The sequence below is a fragment of the Thunnus albacares genome, chromosome 3, assembly GCF_914725855.1.
Source record: "Thunnus albacares chromosome 3, fThuAlb1.1, whole genome shotgun sequence".
Taxonomy (NCBI): Eukaryota; Metazoa; Chordata; class Actinopteri; order Scombriformes; family Scombridae; genus Thunnus; species Thunnus albacares.
In genome coordinates, this window is record NC_058108.1 from 38252370 (window position 1) to 38274041 (window position 21672).

General features: G+C 44.8%; 1 protein-coding gene across 1 annotated transcript in view; it reads right to left on the minus strand.

Moving 5' to 3' along the window:
• LOC122975614 (son of sevenless homolog 1-like) overlaps nt 1-21672 on the minus strand; it is a 42497-nt gene that overhangs the window by 14411 nt on the left and 6414 nt on the right. Inside the window, exons 2-10 of the mRNA XM_044344139.1 lie at nt 18907-19032; nt 13780-13911; nt 13532-13696; nt 12633-12842; nt 12075-12218; nt 11878-11988; nt 11442-11540; nt 8445-8572; nt 7-668 (exon numbers count right to left, since the gene is read on the minus strand). Coding sequence (XP_044200074.1) covers nt 7-668; nt 8445-8572; nt 11442-11540; nt 11878-11988; nt 12075-12218; nt 12633-12842; nt 13532-13696; nt 13780-13911; nt 18907-19032 — 1777 coding nt within the window. The remainder of the gene's footprint in view (nt 1-6; nt 669-8444; nt 8573-11441; nt 11541-11877; nt 11989-12074; nt 12219-12632; nt 12843-13531; nt 13697-13779; nt 13912-18906; nt 19033-21672) is intronic.

The window sequence follows — 21672 nt, forward strand, 5'->3', positions numbered from 1 at the left end:
TCTCACCTGCGTACATGTGGAAGGTAAGCCTCTCGATCAGCTTCAGGACCGTCCCTGCTTTGATGATCGGGATCCCGGACTTGGACTGGACGTTCTCCTCAAACACGACGTTCTGCTCGGAGTCGGGTTCTGCGAAGCGGTACACCTCGGCGCCCGGCAGCCTCATCTGCTCCTCCTTCTCCTCCTGCAGCATGGCTGAGTCCAGCATGCGCTCCAGCGTGCTGCGGTACTGCAGCGAGATCAGCGCCGCCATCCAGCCGTTCTTCTCCTCGGCGGACTTGGCGGCGAACACCACGCTGTTCCCGTCCTTCAGGATGATCTCGAAGGCGTGGCGGTACTCGCCCTCCTTGTCATCCTTGTCATTGATCTGCACTTTGCGCATGAAGAACTTCTCCTTCAGCCGGTACTCTGCGGTGGAGCCGGCGCCGGGCAACCGCGGCGGGCCGTGATTGGACTTGCAGCAGATCATCAAGCCGTCGAACAGGAAAATGTGGCGCTCGTGTTTGGCGCCCACGCGGGTCAGCGTGCCTTCCATGATGAACTCGTTGCAGCACTGGCCGATGTCCTTCCCCTCCCAGCCGTCGATGTTCTTCTGGATCTCGTTCATCTTCTTGATGGCCAGGTGCTTCCCCTTCATCTGATGGCTGTAGAAACGACACGCCGACTCGCTGCAGACCACAGAAGAAGAGTGAGAGAACAGAAGAAGAAGACAGTCAGGACCGAAGGACAGCAGGACTCAGAGACTCGAGTCAACAGACTGGATACAAGTTCAGATTTGTGTTAGTGCTACGAGCTGATCCCAGTCTTACTAGGACGGACAGATCACACCTGATCCTCACCTGATCTTCACCTGATCTTCACCTGATCTTCACCTGATCTTCACCTGATCACCACCTGATCACCACCTGATCACCACCTGATCCTCACCTGATCACCACCTGATCACCACCTGATCACCACCTGATCTTCACCTGATCTTCACCTGATCACCACCTGATCCTCACCTGATCACCACCTGATCACCACCTGATCACCACCTGATCACCACCTGATCCTCACCTGATCTTCACCTGATCACCACCTGATCCTCACCTGATCACCACCTGATCTTCACCTGATCCTCACCTGATCTTCACCTGATCACCACCTGATCACCACCTGATCCTCACCTGATCCTCACCTGATCACCACCTGATCTTCACCTGATCCTCACCTGATCACCACCTGATCTTCACCTGATCCTCACCTGATCACCACCTGATCCTCACCTGATCACCACCTTATCACCACCTGATCTTCACCTGATCCTCACCTGATCCTCACCTGATCACCACCTGATCACCACCTGATCTTCACCTGATCATCACCTGATCTTCACCTGATCCTCACCTGATCCTCACCTGATCACCACCTGATCTTCACCTGATCCTCACCTGATCCTCACCTGATCACCACCTGATCTTCACCTGATCCTCACCTGATCCTCACCTGATCACCACCCGATCTTCACCTGATCTTCACCTGATCCTCACCTGATCATCACCTGATCCTCACCTGATCACCACCTGATCTTCACCTGATCCTCACCTGATCCTCACCTGATCCTCACCTGATCACCACCTTATCACCACCTGATCTTCACCTGATCCTCACCTGATCCTCACCTGATCACCACCTGATCTTCACCTGATCTTCACCTGATCACCACCTGATCCTCACCTGATCACCACCTGATCACCACCTGATCCTCAGGTGGATCTCAGCTACCTGTTACAGGTGAGTGTCATCAGTCTGTGAGCTCAGACAGGAGATCTACAGATCCACAGATTTAATCTCAAAGTGGATCTCTGGATCTCTTTGCCCTGGGTTTAGTCAGGCTACATACAGGTTGACGGGACCTGCAGACATGAACCTCCTCTGAATATTATAGTTAGAAAACAATTTGATTTCTTCTTCTTTAGATAAGGCAGCACATACAGAATATTGATGACAGTATCAGGTCTCGATCAGTGAAACTACACATGGTTTTAAGGAGGATTAGTGTAGAAATGATTCAGTAATCATTTAAATTGTCTGTTAACAACTAATTTCATATATACATAAAACTCAAGGTCCACTTACTACCTTTAGCTGAGAGCTGTGGAAAGATTCTTCCACCTCAGCTGAGTGGATTCAGACTGTTTCATTTCAGGGTGAACTGTTCCTTTAATTCATCATTGGGTTGGTTTTCTACACGTCTATCATGTGACAGCAGAGTGAGTTCTGATTGGACGACGTTTTTCGGGGTCTGTACAAACCAGCGTGGCTGCTGTGGTGGCAGGAAGACCTCGACCTCAGCTCGGACAAACGGGACTGTTAAAGACACAGTGACAACACCTGACTGTGACATCATCACCTACAGTTACCTGCCGCTCCGTGACATCATCATGTTTGGCAGCATGTTTAGATATTTACTGTAACTATAGTAACTAGTTGATCAGATGTACACGTGTTCGTGGTGATGAAGGACCTGATCACATGATCACTTCACTGATGGTTTGATCTGCACGTGAAGAAATATCAGTTACACTTTCAGATGTCACTTCATGATCAGAAATCCATCAGATCTCTGAGGTGCAGACGATACCAGACTGTCACCATGTTCCACGATAACCATATAGAACAACAATACATGATAAATCACAGAGAAATAATCTACAATGTATCACCATGTGTAACTAAAGAAGAAACCATCAGATGATGCTTGTTAATAAGCAGTTCATTAGTTTCACAGACGAGCCTCTGAACTGTGAAGCTGAAGGTAACGTGAGGGTTTATGGGAGTCTGGTGTGTTCAACGCACAATATGTCATTTCAGCCGCTAGGCGTCTCAATCAAAACAACAACAAAAGACGGAGTGTGATGATGGTGTGAAGTAGCAAGGGATCATGGGAGTTGTTGTCTTCGTTGTTAAATAACCAGCTTGGGACGTTTTTCCACAGAGGTCTCCTCCTCTCCAGAACAAACCGACCCGCAGATTACAGGTAAAAGTGTTTCTCTGACGATGTTTGGTGACCACCGGACTTCCTGGAGGGGCTGTTAGCCGAGCTGCTGCTAATGTTTGTCCAGTTTATTTCTCTGATAACTTAAGATCCAGACGTCCAATGACTAAAATCCTTCTTCCGGCTAAAAGATATAGTTAAAAACCACCTAAATTTATCATGAAAATGTGTCTTAAAACTGAATAAAAGTCCATTTATAACAGTTTGTGTGGAAGAACCACAACGCCGATGTATTATCTTGTATGTGTCTAAGTTACTCTTTGGTAGACGCCATTGTAGCGGACAAACACAGCGCCGCCGTATGCATCTGGTGCGTGTTTACTCTTTGGTAGAGGAGGTATGACGCCATCGACAGGCGACCAAATGAAACGGTCCGTTACTTTGATTAAATTACAGATTTCTCTGAGTTTGAAAATACACAACAACATATTTAACACAGATCTAGTTGTTTATAGACATTTTAATGTGGAATAATTACATATTACAGCTTTAACTCAGAGACGGTTCCGCTGGACCGTGCTTACCCCCAACATGTCAAACATTAGGAGAAGTAATGGAGCAATATATTCAGTCTGGACGTGAAACATGAGTGCAGCTTCAGTCCAATAATAATTAATAACACCATATTTTGCTCCGTGCGTCTGCACGTCAACATGGACGGTTGGCATCTGTTGCCATAGAGATACGAGATACGGCTCTTATTAAATCATTCTCAATAAAATGAGGAGGGTAGTGGGAGGCCGCTCAATCAATTCGAGTGTATGTTAAAAATATTGATACTTGGCGCCAGTGTATTGATAACGTATCACAATATCAATATATTGGTTTTTTGTCTCACTGCTACCTCCCAAGAAACACTTGAGACAACCTGAACCTGTCTGACTACAGGCGCCTGAGCAGTGGAGTAAATACGTCTCCGTTATTCAATCAGGGGCAGCAAAGTTATGGTTTTCCCACTTTTTGTCTTTTTAAAATTAAACTTATCACCATATAGTCTCCACAATCAGGTGATTATATTCAAGCATCCCATTTAAATAATGGTAATAAAAAATGTGATGTTTTGGGACCGTTTGAGTTGGTTCAGTCCAACCTGTGACAGAGCAAACAAGCAGTCAGATGTTCTGCAGTGGAAAGTAACTTGTTCAGACTTCTGCTAAATATTCTGCTTTACTTTCAGTTCTAGTCAGACTTTGGATGGAATTATTTTTAAATATGATGACGTTTTGTGTAATATGTAATGATCTCTCATCAGGCTAAATGAGAGCTGCTAGTTTATTAGTCTAGTCCTCAACTAAAATGACCCTTTTAAGTCTTTAGGAGCTAAAATCACCTTCTGAGTTGTGCATTAAAATAGTTCTTGACTTGAGATAATGTTCTGCTTATTCATTCCTGTATAACGTTACAGCTCCATCAGCTGGTGGTGCTAATCGCTCCGCTAGAACCTGTGTGTGCAGTTAGATGGTTTCAGTCATCCAAACTGTTTGTATGTTGCTGCCAGACATTGAAGATGGTCACAGCAACCCTCAGCTTTAACATTGTTTAACCAGGTTTAATTATTCAAATCATATTGTGATGTGTTGTAAGATTATTTCATTGATATAAATTGTTTGTCCTTGTTTGACCTTGAAGACGTTCTAGTAGCCTGCAAACAGCTAACATTTTAGGCTACATAATGTTTTTATGAATATAATGTCAAATATGAAACAGTCAGTCTTCTAATGTTGTGTTCACACCAAACACAGATTACATATAAAGTTGATTGTACATTGACTGGGTGACGCAAATAACACAACGCGAAATTGGCGCCGTGAATGATGCATATTTCGTGTATTCACAAGTGTTGAAAATATTCAACTTCAGCAAAACTTCTCATGGATCTGGATCTGGACCGGGGGATTCAGCTGCGCGGCTGCCGTCAGACAGCGGACCACCACATGAGTCACACCGGATCCTGCTGTAATCCAGAGCCGTTTACCGGCGGGAGTTTATCTTTTTAACTTTTAAACTAATTTATCTTCACTTTCGCATCTCAACCCAACCGGAGCTGACACCAGAGTCACCCCCATCCACCCCATCCACCCCCCCCCCCCCCCCCCCTCTGCTGCTGCTGCTGTCATCAATAACAACCTAAATGCCTGTGACTTTACATCATTTTAAATTTAAACTAGTTGATATCTACGTGTTTAAACGTGTCGCTGGAGCAGCTACAATGCTAACGTAGCTCTGATCGATCCAAACAAATTCAGAAAATAAGCATTTTAAAAGTTGTTTGCTTGTTGTCTTGTGGACAGACCTGACAGGATGAATCAGCATCATGTTGTATTATTTCGGCATCCTTTTGATTTGTTTATTGCAATTAAATCACAGCAAAGTCTACGTTTATTTTGGGCTCATACCGCTTTAAGGCCTGTAGTTGTCGTCTGGGTAGTGTAGTAAATAAACAGATTTTTGGGGGGAATTTAGTGTGACAGGTTAATGTAGTTTATCACAGCAAAACCAACAGAGGAGTGGATGTATTTGATGTATTTCTCAGTGTTTACAGTGTCGGTATGAATGTTGTTAGCAGGCAGGCTGAGCTTCATTAACATCACTACATACATAATAATCACTTCCTGTCCTGATCCACCCAGTTATACACTGTTCTGATGCAGTCTTAGTTGTCATAGCAACCTCAATCTAACTCATCTAGACTAGAGCAGGTGGCTGTTGGTGACTTACTCCAAGAGGTCAACTGGTGTAGAAATGCACCCTCCCCCATTTTAAAACATAACCAGGCACCTGTGTGTACAACTCTACCTACATCAGTGAGACTTTGATCATTTGATCCCTGATCAGATCTAATTGATCTTTGTGAGTAAGAACTGTGAAGGTGATCAAACTTTTAGTCCATAAATGTATTTGTGATTGTTAATGGTCAGCTGTTAGTTTGCTGCCTAACTCTTATTGTTGTAACTAAACTGTTTAAGTGAACAACTTCTTCTTCTGGTGTTTTTGTAACTGATTTGACTTCACTGACATGAAGCAAGGATATTAGATTGTTCCTAGAACGCACCGTCAGCCTGCTGTCAGGTGTATCAGCAGGTAACATACAGCCGTCAGCCTGCTGTCAGGTGTATCAACAGGTAACATACAGCCGTCAGCCTGCTGCTGTTGCAGTTTCAGTCGCTCTGCAGCAGCTAATCAGTTTACAACATAAACCCCTGAGGTATGCCAACAGACCACTGTTTCACAACCAATCCTACTGCTCCGTCAGCCTCCATCACTAAACAACACACAGCCTCCGTCAGACAACAACAACAACCTCCAACTATCTCCTACAGCCTCAAACAGCCGCCATCTTTCTCCATCTACCACGAACACATAACAGCAACACTCAGAGAAACATATGAAGAAACTGAAGTCACGTACGTCCTCATATCCACTTGCCAATCATCCAATCATCTGTCCTCTTCTTCTCCTTCTTCTTCTCCTCCTTCTTCTTCTCCTTCTTCTCCTCCTCCTTCTTCTTCTCCTTCTTCTTCAGGTGTTCAGACGTTTGAAGTGTAAAACGTGCAGAATAACGAGCAGCAGGTTTCCTCTCCGACTTCTTTTCTTTCTAACACAGAACAATAAGCAGCAGAGCAGCACCGCCCAGCTGCTGACGCTACTTCCTTCTCACAACACCACTCTGACCCCCCCCACACCTCCACCCTCCTCCGACCTATGACCCTAACACCCCCCCCCCCCCCCCCCACACACACACTCTATTTTAGTCCAGAGGGAAACAGGGAGGATGGGAGGAGTCCAGAGAGAGTGTTGCTCTCTTTGTTCTGCTGAAGCTGCTCTGTGTGTTCACTGAGAATATTTCTGTTCTTTATTCTTATAAAACATTCTAACTTTCACTTTATAGAACATTTAATCTGTAAATCTGTCTGTTCTCCGTCTACTGCGAGTCACACGAGTCACTTTCATCTACTCACACACTTTAAAAACAACTCCTCTGTCAGATTATTTCAGAGGATTTAATGTTATATATATATACACATGGGTGAAGGTGAAAGGTGGAGGTGATGGGTGGAGGTGATGGGTGGAGGTGATGGGTGAAGGTGAAAGGTGGAGGTGATGGGTGAAGGTGAAAGGTGGAGGTGATGGGTGGAGGTGATGGGTGAAGGTGAAAGGTGGAGGTGATGGGTGGAGGTAATGGGTGAAGGTGAAAGGTGGAGGTGATGGGACATGTGTCGGGTGGAGGTGAAAGGTGGAGGTGATGGGTGGAGGTGATGGGTGGAGGTGAAAGGTGGAGGTGATGGGACATGTGTCGGGTGGAGGTGATGGGGTAGGTGTCAGGTGGAGGTGATGGGGGTATGTGTCAGGTGGAGGTGATGGGGGCAGGTGTCAGGTGGAGGTGATGGGGGTATGTGTCAGGTGGAGGTGATGGGGGTAGGTGTCAGGGGGAGGTGATGGGGGTAGGTGTCAGGTGGAGGTGATGGGGGCAGGTGTCGGGTGGAGGTGATGGGGGCAGGTGTCAGGTGGAGGTGATGGGGGTATGTGTCAGGTGGAGGTGATGGGGGTAGGTGTCAGGGGGAGGTGATGGGGGCAGGTGTCAGGTGGAGGTGATGGGGGTATGTGTCAGGTGGAGGTGATGGGGGTAGGTGTCAGGTGGAGGTGATGGGGGTAGGTGTCAGGTGGAGGTGATGGGGGCAGGTGTCAGGTGGAGGTGATGGGGGCAGGTGTCAGGTGGAGGTGATGGGGGTAGGTGTCAGGTGGAGGTGATGGGGGTAGGTGTCAGATGGAGGTGATGGGGGCAGGTGTCAGGTGGAGGTGATGGAGCAGGTGTCAGGTGGAGGTGATGGAGCAGGTGTCAGGTGGAGGTGATGGAGCAGGTGTCAGATGGAGGTGATGGGGGTATGTGTCAGGTGGAGGTGATGGAGTAGGTGTCAGGTGGAGGTGATGGGGGCAGGTGTCAGGTGGAGGTGATGGGGGTATGTGTCAGGTGGAGGTGATGGGGGCAGGTGTCAGGTGGAGGTTATGGGGGTAGGTGTCAGGTGGAGGTGATGGGGGCAGGTGTCAGGTGGAGGTGATGGAGCAGGTGTCAGATGGAGGTGATGGGGGTAGGTGTCAGGTGGAGGTGATGGGGGTATGTGTCAGGTGGAGGTGATGGAGCAGGTGTCAGATGGAGGTGATGGGGGTAGGTGTCAGGTGGAGGTGATGGGGGTAGGTGTCAGGTGGAGGTGATGGAGCAGGTGTCAGGTGGAGGTGATGGAGCTAGGTGTCAGGTGGAGGTGATGGAGGTAGGTGTCAGGTGGAGGTGATGGAGCAGGTGTCAGGTGGAGGTGATGGGGGTAGGTGTCAGGTGGAGGTGATGGGGGCAGGTGTCAGGTGGAGGTGATGGAGCAGGGTGGAGCAGGAGGCGGGTGTAGAGACGTACCTGAGCCTCCTCTTGGCCAGGCTCCTGGAGCAGATCCTCTCCATGCTGCTCTGCAGGTTGAGCAGAGCTGTGATGGCCTGTTTCAGACACTCCTTATCCTCCTCATCCTCACTCTTCTCCTCCAGTTGCTACGGAAACACAGCGGGGGGGTTATCAGCTCTATCAGCTCTATCAGCTCTATTAGCTTTATTAGCTTTATTAGCTTTATTAGCTTTATTAGCAGCCTGCTGAAGCTTGTTTGTTTTTTAGTGATTATTATATTTTGCAGTAAAACACTTTACAATGTTTTATTTGCACTTTTTTGCAGTAAAACTGGGAAAAAACTGCAACTGTTCATTCATTAAAAATGTAACAAAATAAACGATACTCAAATAATCTGAACCATATAGTGTCTGCAAACAATATAACTAAATTAAATTACATCTACATATTTACATATTTACATAACTACAATAACAAAAAGTCTATTTTGGCTCAAACAAAAGGAAAATAATGAGACTTTTTGCTGCCAAGAGTCAGAAATACAGAACCAGGCCAGGTAGGCTGCAGGACCAGAACCAGGACCTGGATATAACCAGGTGAACAGATTTTGGTCTGAGGTCCTGTGTCCTGTTTCTTCAGAGTCCAGGATCAGAACCGGATCAGGATAAATCCCCCGCCCCCCCTCAGCCCTGAATAATCTGCAGAACATGACTGGACTCTTTCAGAGGTTTAACAACAAAGCAGCTTAAGTCCTGGTCCTGCAGCTGCAGGGTCCTGGTCTGACTTCTGTACCTGTCTGTCAATGAGAGAGAGACAGCTGCATCCAATCATCTGCCTGGAAATCTGCAGGTGGGCAGGGCTACACCTGGACATCTCGATCACTGATTGGTTGTTTTTGTTTTGAAGAGACACAGATCAAACTTCAGCCAATGAGACGTCTGTATGAAATGTGCGGTGCATGTTATACGTTGCTGCACAGGCGTTGTGCAGGTGTCGTTAAGATGATGTGCAGGTGTTGTACAAGTGTTATTAAGGTGTGCAGATGTTGTACAGGTGTTATTAAGGTGTGCAGGTGTTATTAAGGTGTTGTACAGGTGTTATTAAGGTGTGCAGATGTTGTACAGGTATTATTAAGGTGTTGTACAGGTGTTATTAAGGTGTACAGGTGTTATTAAGGTGTTGTACATGTGTTATTAAGGTGTGCAGGTGTTATTAAGGTGTGCAGATGTTGTACAGGTATTATTAAGGTGTTGTACAGGTGTTATTAAGGTGTTGTACAGGTGTTATTAAGGTGTGCAGATGTTGTACAGGTATTATTAAGGTGTTGTACAAGTGTTATTAAGGTGTGCAGGTGTTATTAAGGTGTTGTACAGGTGTTATTAAGGTGTGCAGATGTTGTACAGGTGTTATTAAGGTGTGCAGATGTTGTACAGGTGTTATTAAGGTGTTGTGCAGGTGTTATTAAGGTGTTGTACAGGTGTTATTAAGGTGTGCAGATGTTATTAAGGTGTACAGGTGTTATTAAGGTGCTGTGCAGGTGTTATTAAGGTGTTGTGCAGGTGTTATTAAGGTGTTGTGCAGGTGTTATTAAGGTGTTGTGCAGGTGTTATTAAGTTGTTGTACAGGTGTTATTAAGGTGTTGTACAGGTGTTATTAAGGTGTTGTACAGGTGTTATTAAGGTGCTGTGCAGGTGTTATTAAGGTGCTGTGCAGGTGTTATTAAGGTGTGCAGGTGTTATTAAGGTGTTGTACAGGTGTTATTAAGGTGCTGTGCAGGTGTTATTAAGGTGTTGTGCAGGTGTTATTAAGGTGTTGTGCAGGTGTTATTAAGGTGTTGTGCAGGTGTTATTAAGGTGCTGTGCAGGTGTTATTAAGGTGTTGTGCAGGTGTTATTAAGGTGTTGTGCAGGTGTTATTAAGGTGTGCAGGTGTTATTAAGGTGTTGTACAGGTGTTATTAAGGTGCTGTGCAGGTGTTATTAAGGTGTGCAGGTGTTATTAAGGTGTTGTGCAGGTGTTATTAAGGTGTTGTACAGGTGTTATTAAGGTGTACAGGTGTTATTAAGGTGTGCAGGTGTTATTAAGGTGTTGTACAGGTGTTATTAAGGTGTTGTGCAGGTGTTATTAAGTTGTTGTACAGGTGTTATTAAGGTGTACAGGTGTTATTAAGGTGTACAGGTGTTATTAAGGTGTTGTGCAGGTGTTATTAAGGTGTTGTGCAGGTGTTATTAAGGTGCTGTGCAGGTGTTATTAAGGTGTTGTGCAGGTGTTATTAAGGTGTTGTGCAGGTGTTATTAAGGTGTGCAGGTGTTATTAAGGTGTTGTACAGGTGTTATTAAGGTGCTGTGCAGGTGTTATTAAGGTGCTGTGCAGGTGTTATTAAGGTGTGCAGGTGTTATTAAGGTGTTGTGCAGGTGTTATTAAGGTGTTGTACAGGTGTTATTAAGGTGTACAGGTGTTATTAAGGTGTGCAGGTGTTATTAAGGTGTTGTACAGGTGTTATTAAGGTGTTGTGCAGGTGTTATTAAGTTGTTGTACAGGTGTTATTAAGGTGTACAGGTGTTATTAAGGTGTACAGGTGTTATTAAGGTGTACAGGTGTTATTAAGGTGTTGTACAGGTGTTATTAAGGTGTACAGGTGTTATTAAGGTGTGCAGGTGTTATTAAGGTGTTGTACAGGTGTTATTAAGGTGTTGTGCAGGTGTTATTAAGGTGTTGTACAGGTGTTATTAAGGTGTTGTACAGGTGTTATTAAGGTGTACAGGTGTTATTAAGGTGTTGTGCAGGTGTTATTAAGGTGTTGTACAGGTGTTATTAAGGTGTTGTGCAGGTGTTATTAAGGTGTTGTACAGGTGTTATTAAGGTGTTGTGCAGGTGTTATTAAGGTGTTGTGCAGGTGTTACTAAGGTGTGCAGGTGTTATTAAGGTGTGCAGGTGTTATTAAGGTGTTGTACAGGTGTTATTAAGGTGTGCAGGTGTTATTAAGGCGTTGTGCAGGCGTTGTAGAGCAGTCTTACCTTGAGGATCTCGAACAGGTGCAGACAGTGGTAAACAGGAGTGAGCAGCAGTCTGGGCAGAACGTACTGGACGGCCTCTTTAAAGCCTTCACAGATGGACTGTAAACAGAGACGGCATGATGACGATGATTATGATGACGACATCATCACACTGAGCTGCTGTTTCATGTATTTAATGACCCTTTCCTCTAGCGCCTCCCTCAGGACAAGCTGTACACCAATCATCAGGATGTGGTTTGTTTATATTGTGACTGTAGTGACGTCAGCAGCCTGTAGGGGCACTAACACCAACCCCCCTGAATGAACACATTCATATCAAACATGGAGCTCCAAGATGCTAGCGTTTGATGATCTCCTCCTTCCCTGACCAATCGGAAGTCTCCACCTGGTTTCTCAGCAATTAGTGTAATGTAAGGGGTCAGTGGGCGGGGCTTACCTGGAGGTGGAAGGCGGCTCCTGGCTTGGACACTTGACTCAGGAAGTGTTCATGGAAACCAGAGCGCAGGATGTCCTGAGTGTATGTCTCATACGGATCAAAGGCCAACTCCTGCCAATCACATCACACATCAGATAGAACCACAGCTAATCAATCAATCAGTCAATCGATCAAATCAATCAATCACACAGACAGACCTCAGCTAGGTCCTCGAAGCAGCTGCCCACCAGAGGGTGAGGACTGCCTTCATCTGTCATCTCCACCGTGTCCTCGATCAGACCGAGCAGCTTCACCGTCACCTCGTGGATATCAACGATTCGACTGAAGATACTGTCCACGTCCTGAGACACCACAGGTAATCAATAAGTCTGATCGGGTGATTATCAAGTCATTAAGTCTGAGAGAGCAGGTGAGTACAGGTGAGAGTAGGTGAGTACAGGTGAGTACAGGAGAGTACAGGTGAGTACAGGTGAGAGTAGGTGAGTACAGGTGAGAGCAGGTGAGTTTCAGGTGAGAGTAGGTGAGTACAGGTGAGTACAGGTGAGTACAGGTGAGTTTCAGGTGAGAGTAGGTAGGTTTCAGGTGAGTACAGGTGAGAGCAGGTAGGTTTCAGGTGAGTACAGGTGAGTACAGGTGAGTACAGGTGAGAGCAGGTAAGTTTCAGGTGAGAGTAGGTGAGTACAGGAGAGTACAGGTGAGTACAGGTGAGAGTAGGTAGGTTTCAGGTGAGTACAGGTGAGAGCAGTCATACATACGTGTTGAGAGAAGAGCATGGGGCTGGAGTTGAAGGGCTCTCTGAACACCTTGATGAGCAGGTTGAGCTGTCTCAGGTACTGTCGACCATCAGACATGAAGCTCCTCACCAGCTCATAGTAATTCTGCTCCTCATTGGCTGAGGGCTCCTCATCCATAAGAGGGAAGCCACTGATATCCTCCTCGTCCTGATGGAACATGTCCATCAGCACCTGGACACACAGACAGGTGACATACAGACAGACAAGTGAGACTGTTTTTGCTGGTCTGACCTGTGATGACCTTCCTCAAACAGGTGTGTCTCAGTGCAGGTGAGTGCAGGTGAATACGAGTGAGAGGAGGTGAGACACAGACAAGTGAGACATTTTTTTTGCCATGCTGACCTGTGATGACCCCCCTTCCTCAAACAGCTGTGTCTGCATGTGTATGTCAGGTGTGTTCAGGTGTGTCTCAGGTGTGTATTAGAGTGTCTCAGGTGTGTTCAGGTGTGTCTCAGGTGTGTCTCAGGTGTGTTCAGGTGTGTTCAGGTGTGTATTAGAGTGTCTCAGGTGTGTTCAGGAGTGTCTCAGGTGTGTTCAGGTGTGTCTCAGGTGTGTTCAGGTGTGTCTCAGGTGTGTCTCAGGTGTGTTCAGGTGTGTTCAGGTGTGTATTAGAGTGTCTCAGGTGTGTCTCAGGTGTGTCTCAGGTGTGTATTAGAGTGTCTCAGGTGTGTCTCAGGTGTGTTCAGGTGTGTTCAGGTGTGTTCAGGTGTGTTCAGGTGTGTATTGGAGTGTCTCAGGTGTGTTCAGGTGTGTATTAGAGTGTCTCAGGTGTGTCTCAGGTGTGTCTCAGGTGTGTTCAGGTGTGTTCAGGTGTGTATTAGAGTGTCTCAGGTGTGTCTCAGGTGTGTTTAGGTGCGTACCTTGTCTGCACACATGGCCACAGTGATGTCCTGCTGGGAGATCTCATAGTGTCGGATGTTCCTGACGTAGTTTCCAGCAAGCTTCAGGATGTCAGCGGAGATGTACTCCAACACGGCCACCATGTACACTGACACCTGGTGGTCGATCTTATAGCCCAGCACCTCCTGCAACACAAGGCATCATGGGAGACAGTCAGAGGGGGTGGATGATGAAGACGATGATGATGATAATGATGACGATGTCACACCTTCAGCAGTGGGTGGATCTTGTCAACAGGCAGAGCCAGCGGGTTCCTCCTCTTCCTCTTTTCGATGGCCGCCTGAGCGTCAGCAATCGCCCACTTATCGATCGGGTGAGGAAAACTCTTCTGCACACGCTCCTGAGACACAGGAGGAGGGGTCAACATCTGGAATCTGGCCTACACATCTGGACTGATATGGTCTACACATCTGGACTGATCTGGTCTACACATCTGGACTGATCTGGTCTAAACTTCTTGACTAATCTGTTGTAAACATCTGGACTCTGGACTCAAACAGAAACCAGGTGTTGTTGATCACACTGCAGGACACACCTGTGCTCTGCTCTGATTGGATGGTTTGGACTGAGTGATACAGAACCGTCTCCTCTCAGGAAAAGGATCTGTTTGGTTCCTACTGACACTCTGAGGAGACGTCTCACTCTGTTGGAACTACAGACACACAGTGGTGTTACAGAGTGGAGCGTCTTCCCTCACAGAGGATCTTTGGTCGAGTTCAGACACACAAACTGACAACAAACCAGTTTGATTTTGTCATCAGGTGACTCACAGCATGAAGCTTAATCAGCTGATCTGATGAGAAGCTGCTCTGTACGCTACCTCCAGGTAATTACCAGTTTGTGGTTGCAATATTAACACAAATTCAGAGAGCTGCAGTTTCACTAAATTACAGCAACTTTTCTGCATAAACGTCCAAATCAGCAGCTGCTTGTGGTTTGGACCAATCGTGGCGTTTGGTGTGGCGGTAACTGACGACAAATCTCATCTGCCAACAAACACGATGCCATAGACGAGCAAAACTGTTCCCAAATGTTCCCAAATGTTCCCAAATGTTCCCAGATGAGGTTTGATTCAGTGAGTCAGGAGACATAATCTGCCTCAAACATAAACATCAAACTGGATTTATTTTAATAACATTATTGATGATTTTATTTGCTGCTGATGTTGAGCTGAAAGTTTATTTAATAAAGGTTATAAATGGAACTCAAGTACAGTTTTATAGAACGTTGAGTCCTGATGGTTCTCATGTTATTTGTGTGATCTGCAGGAAGTCGTTACATACGACTCTTCACTGGCAGCAGTTTGAATAAATCACATTATTTTACTTTGATTGCAATTTTACCACAAAAAGAGACATAAAACATCACAAAGCTGCTGAAAATCAAACATTTGTGGCCTAAATAATCAGAACAGACTGGTGAAATCCTGGAGGGATCGACCCGATACTGATCACTCTGGTGGGATCTGTCACCTGCAGACCAGCTGCTGGTGAACAGGTAGTATTAATGAAACTCATTCAGTTGTCTGACAACAGAAACTGATGAACATGTTCATGTTGAGGTGATGACACCATCAGACTGTGATCAGTTTTATAGTTTAATGACTGAAGAGGACGTCTGTCTACCTGCTGTTTTACTTCCCACGTCTGCGAGTACGCAGGAGTCCACCCGGGTCAGTGTGACATAAAGTTCCTCATTAGAGGTCGTACATGTCGGCTCTGTGTTGTGAACGTGCAGCCACTATGCTACGATCGATCCACTGAGCGTGAAACACGTGGTCCAGGTGGACTCCAGAGAGTAGTTTAAACACAACTACTACATGTCTGTGGTGAAAACTAAATAGTACATTTACTCAAGTACTGATCATTTCTGCACAGTGACAGAAACACAGCTGGATCTGACAGATGTTTGTTGACAGCATGAATCATGGCTCTGGGCTCTGATTGGCTGATCGCTGCAGGTGTTTCAGTGTGATCAACTGACTGCACACATCACCAAACAGGAAGACGGCACACACGGCTGAGCTGAACTGAGGAGCAGTGAGGGGTCAGAGGTCAGAGGTCAAAGGAAGGGGGGGGGGGGGGGTCAGTGAGGTAAAATACCAGCAGCTGTGGTATTTTACCAGAGAGCACCTCGTATCTCACTGCAGCCTCCATCAGCTGCAAACAAGAAGCAAAAACAGATCAGAACCACCAATCACACTCCAGTCTGACAGTGATGTCATCACAGTGTAGATGTTTGACCCCCCAGGACTGATCCAACCTGGGAGCTGTCTGTATGTCTGCTGCTTTTCATCTCAGGAGAACTCTGACTCATCTCTGTTGTTGTTGTTATTTAGTGACTGTGAAAGGTGATCAGATAGTGAATCAGTGAAGTCAGTGTGAGATCATCATGTGGGCTCTGGGATGATGTCACTAAGTTACGTTCTCAGCACAGCAGAAAAAAAAAGAAAGGTAGAAAAAAATATTTTGGTCTTTTATTTTGAAATATGTAAACATCCAACAATAGTATCACTGACACAGTTTAGTTGCTGCAGTAGAAACTATTACTGACACTGTTCTTTCTGCTAAAAGTCAGTTTAATGCTGATTAAATGAGGCCAATGCAGAAGTGCTAAACCTGCGTTCTCTCTAACAGCCAGCAGGGGGCGACTCCACTGGCTGGAGTCTCTAAAAGGACTCTACTGCTCTCTGGATTTATGACCTCAGTAAACTGTTTCCTGATGACGTTATGGTCTCAGACGCTAGTTTCAAGTCTTCTTCAACACAGCATGATGTTCATTTAGTAAATTATGGCTCCATTTAGAGTAAAACAGAGGATAAAGCAGCGGATGCTTCAGGGCGTGGATATGTTGTGATTTACAAGTCGCTATCACACATCGTTGTTTACGTAGCGTAACCATGGCGTATAGGTGTAACTACTGCTGTTTCACAGTCTGTTAACAGTTCACTGAAGTTAACTGTCATCTAAATAAAATCTTGTTTAGTGTTTGGTTTTAGTAAAAACTCATCAATGAGTCGGATGATCAGTTTTTCAGGTGAGTACATTTTGTTTTTCTTGAGGATGAAAATATGAATAAATTGTGCAGTGAGAAGTCCTTGAAAAGTGCTCTATAAATAAAACGTATTATTATAAATACTATTATATCAATGGACAGAGAAGACAGTGAGCAATATGTTCTCAATGAATTGATCCATAAAATGTCAGAATGTTTCTCAAACCCACAGATATCCAACAGGACAGGTACGGCAGGTAGACGGAGGAACGTCATTGGTTCATTAAGCTGATCAGCTGCATGCAGACAGCTTCTCAGCTTGTGTCGTGTGTTAGTTCAATCACACCAGCAGATGATCACTTTTCTAATAGTTTGTGTCTTACTGGCTTTTAACTTGGAGATTTTCTTGCACTTTCAGTAACGTGCAGTCATCTTTAAGTCGAGTAAAACTTCACCCTGTTTTGTTGAAGTACCGACCTTAAAAATAGCCCCAGTAGAAGTTACCTGGATGAGTACGTGTTTAGTCCTCTAACGAAGCTTCGCCTCAGCACCTGAGAAGAATCTACTACGCACTCACCGCCCAATCAGGACGCAGCTACTACGCAGCGCTCTAGAAAACCTCCTTTAATTATCTTGGAGTTACATGCAGGTAACTACTTCTATGTCTAACAGGCTTCGCTATTGGTTCAAACCTGAAGCGAAGGCTGTGAGGTATGAGATGTACTCCCAGCAGGCGGCTGCCAGACACATGTGGTCCACTGAGACAGGCCTGATGGAGCGGCGTCTCCTCCCCAGCAGGAGTGATGCAATCCGCCTCATAACTCACAAACCTGCTGTTGTGGTGTTTCGGTCGCCATCCTTCTTTGGGGCTGCGAGACCAGTCAGGATAACATTTCCCCAGTACACATCTCCAGTGTTACAAGCAGACACTCAAGTGTCCGGGCCGACCTGGCAGACACTAGCTTGCATCTAACTCAGCCCACACGCATTGAGCATCGCCAGCACACCGCCAGCCAATGAGACGAGAGTCGCTGGTTGGTGGTCAATGCAGCAACGCTAGCAGCACCAACAGTGGTAACAGAGCTACCAGTGCTAATGGGAGTTAGCAGCTCAACAGCCCACCTTGGCCTGGAGGTGGAGGGGAGGAGACAGACCCTGACTGGGGGGCCCCCCTTGTTCCACTACCAGCCCTCGGTGGTGGAACATGGCCATAAGCCACTGCTGGAGGATTAGCGTTCAGCAGGGAGAACCACTGACACTGCCCAGAGGTGAAGATGGGTGCTACGATGACAGCAAGGCAAGACCTCCCACACGGCTTAGCAAAGAGGCCCGTGGTGAAATCCTGGGCAGGCCGGCAGCTGGGGAGGCCGTGGGGTCACCATCCTCTTATCCTCTTCAAAGACTCCAGACACTGGCACCAGGCTGGTGTGGAACGAGCAAATAGACTGAGTGAAATGCAGCTCACGCTCAGACCGGCGGCACGGGAACGAAGGACGCAGGAGTCTGGCAGTCTGCTGGCAGCAGAGGTGAGGCGCAGGAAAAGCAAGTCTTGCTAGCAGACACGACAAAATAGTTTTCTTCTGCGACAGCAGATACTGAACAAAGTGGCGGCTGAGTAGAAAGAAGGAGATGAGCAGCAAGAGGCGAGCCGGGGCTTTACAGGGAGGCTGCTGCACGCTAGAACCTCCAGATCACACGCTAGAACCTCCAGATCACACGCTAGAACGTCCAGATCACACGCTAGAACGTCCAGATCACACGCTAGAACCTCCAGATCACACGCTAGAACCTTCAGATCACACGCTAGAACCTCCAGATCACACGCTAGAACCTTCAGATCACACGCTAGAACCTCCAGATCACACGCTGACTGCAGAGACGTTTATCTCAGGTGCCGAGGCAGAGCAGCTTCAAAACATTCCACACAGAACCAGGTTTCAACGGGTGTCTCTACGTCTGTGTATGTGTGTGTGTGTGTGTGTGTGTGTATGCGTGTGTGTGTGTATGCGTGTGTGTGTGTGTGTGTGTGTGTATGCATGCATGCGTGTGTGTATGCGTGTGTGTGTGTATGCGTGTGTGTGTGTGTGTGTGTATGCATGCGTGTGTGTATGCGTGTGTGTGTGTGTGTGTGTGTGTATGCGTGTGTGTATGCGTGTGTGTGTGTGTGTATGCATGCGTGTGTGTATGCGTGTGTGTGTGTGTGTGTGTATGCGTGTGTGTGTGTGTGTATGCATGCGTGTGTGTATGCGTGTGTGTGTGTGTATGCGTGTGTGTGTGTGTGTGTGTGTATGCATGCGTGTGTGTATGCGTGTGTGTGTGTATGCGTGTGTGTGTGTGTTACCTCCACATCCTGCACGCTGCGTGGCTGAGCCTGACACAGCATGCTGAGCAGGAGCAGGATCAGCTCTTCGATGTACTGCAGCGCCTCCTGCTGGGACACCAGGTTAGGATGCACCTGATTCAGTACCTGCACACGCACACACACACACACACGCACACACACACACACACACATGCACACACACACACACACACACACACACACACACACACACACACACACACACACACACACACACACACACACACACACAGTGAATGTTCAGTACAGGCTGCAGTGTACCTATTGAAGGGGGTTAGCCCTGAAGTTAGCGCGTTAGCCTAACCTGACCTGGCTCACTTAAGGTGGACTGACCTTTAAGGTGGACCAGCAGTTCTCATATTACTGCTGTTTAACAGAGAACGAAGGAATGTCTCTGATGAGAGTCTTGAGTTTTACACATTCATGTATTCATGCTTGTTACTAACTCGGCTTCTTCCCCAGAAGGAAACTTTCAGCTGCTGTCATCACTTCTGCTATTATTGTTATTATTATTATTATTATGAGTCATATTTCTATTATTATTGTTATTATGCTTCTCTGTGTGTGTCTCCTTCTTTCTCTCTGAGTGGAGGCACACAGCGCCACCTAGAGTCGGTTCTGCTGGAGTTCTTCCTGCTGCTGTTGGAGGAACTCTCAGGTCCTTTAGCTGCTCCGTCATTAACCCTCCACACTCGTCGTCATGACGTCTCTGCTTCTCCTGCACATCCACTCATTCATCACACTGTAAACAGCGACCTCAGCGCTTCTGTGTGACGCATGCGGGTCACCTCCACCTACTGGGACCAGTTCACACTGGAATCTCATACTGGCTACGTTTAACAAACAGCCAAACTGAAGACTTCACATGTGAGCACTGAGGCTCCTTTCATCATTTATTTAGTTCATCTGAATGTTTCTGATTGGATCAAACTCAACTGGGATAATCAATAATCAATCATCTATGTCTTGAACTATTTATTTATTCTGACAAACTTCTGATCAGACCAGATATTTCTCATTGATTATAAACAAAACAACAACCTGAAATATTCACAATTAATCAATAATTAAAGTAACTTGATTAATGATGTCTGATATATTAGTTATTGATCATCAGTTCTGTGTAAACAGATTATTATAATATTATTATAAACATTGATTTTTGGACCTTGTCAGCTCCTGTAGCTGTTTACTGTTAAAGGTCGACCGTCTGACTGCAGAAACATTCCCAGCATGCACTGCTCTGTCCCTGCCAGTACTTCCTGGTCCTGCTGGTCCTGCAGCCTCCTCTCTGCTGCCCCCAGCTGGACGCCTGCAGGCGTTACAGCCGCCGCTGTTCACTGGTACTTTATGAAATGAAATGCTGTGATCAGGTTATTGATCATGATTCTACTGTGATCAGGTTATTGATCATGATTCTACTGTGATCAGGTTATTGATCATCAGTCATTCTGCACTGAGCTGCATGTTTATCACTGTCATACATCTTCATCATCTACTTTATTTTAATTCACTTTTTCCTTCATTATACAACTCACCAGCACTGCTACTAACTATTATTTTCATTATTGATTAATATGTGATTATTTTCTCAATTAATTGATCAGTCGTTTGGTCCATAAAATGTCATCAAATGTGGATCAGTGTTTCCCAACGATGACGTCTTCAAATGTCTACAAAGATCTTCAGTTTACTGTCAGAGAGACTAAAAACCCCAGACAATAAAAATCAATCAAAACGACTCATCAATTATCAAAACAGTTGGAAACTAATCGACTGATCGTTACAGACATGTTTCACCACAACAGAACCCCCATCTTTCCTCTCATACTTTCTATTTCTCTGTATAGGCTAATATATACTAAATATTATATACAATATTTTGTATTTTCTGTATTTTATATTTTCTGTATAATATTTTATATTTTCTGTATAATATTTTATATTTTCTGTATAATATTTTGTATTTTCTGTATAATATTTTATATTTTCTGTATAATATTTTGTATTTTCTGTATAATATGTTGTATTTTCTGTATTTTGTATTTTCTGTATAATATTTTGTATTTTCTGTATTTTGTATTTTCTGTATAATATTTTGTATTTTCTGTATAATATGTTATATTTTCTGTATTTTGTATTTTCTGTATAATATGTTGTATTTTCTGTATAATATGTTGTATTTTCTGTATTTTGTATTTTCTGTATAATATGTTGAATTTTCTGTATAATATTTTGTATTTTCTGTATAATATGTTGTATTTTCTGTATTTTGTATTTTCTGTATAATATTTTGTATTTTCTGTATAATATGTTGTATTTTCTGTATTTTGTATTTTCTGTATAATATTTTGTATTTTCTGTATAATATGTTGTATTTTCTGTATAATATTTTGTATTTTCTGTATAATATGTTGTATTTTCTGTATTTTGTATTTTCTGTATAATATTTTGTATTTTCTGTATAATATGTTGTATTTTCTGTATTTTGTATTTTCTGTATAATATTTTATATTTTCTGTATAATATTTTGTATTTTCTGTATAATATTTTGTATTTTCTGTATAATATTTTATATTTTCTGTATAATATGTTGTATTTTCTGTATTTTGTATTTTCTGTATAATATGTTGTATTTTCTGTATAATATGTTGTATTTTCTGTATTTTGTATTTTCTGTATAATATTTTGTATTTTCTGTATAATATGTTGTATTTTCTGTATAATATGTTGTATTTTCTGTAT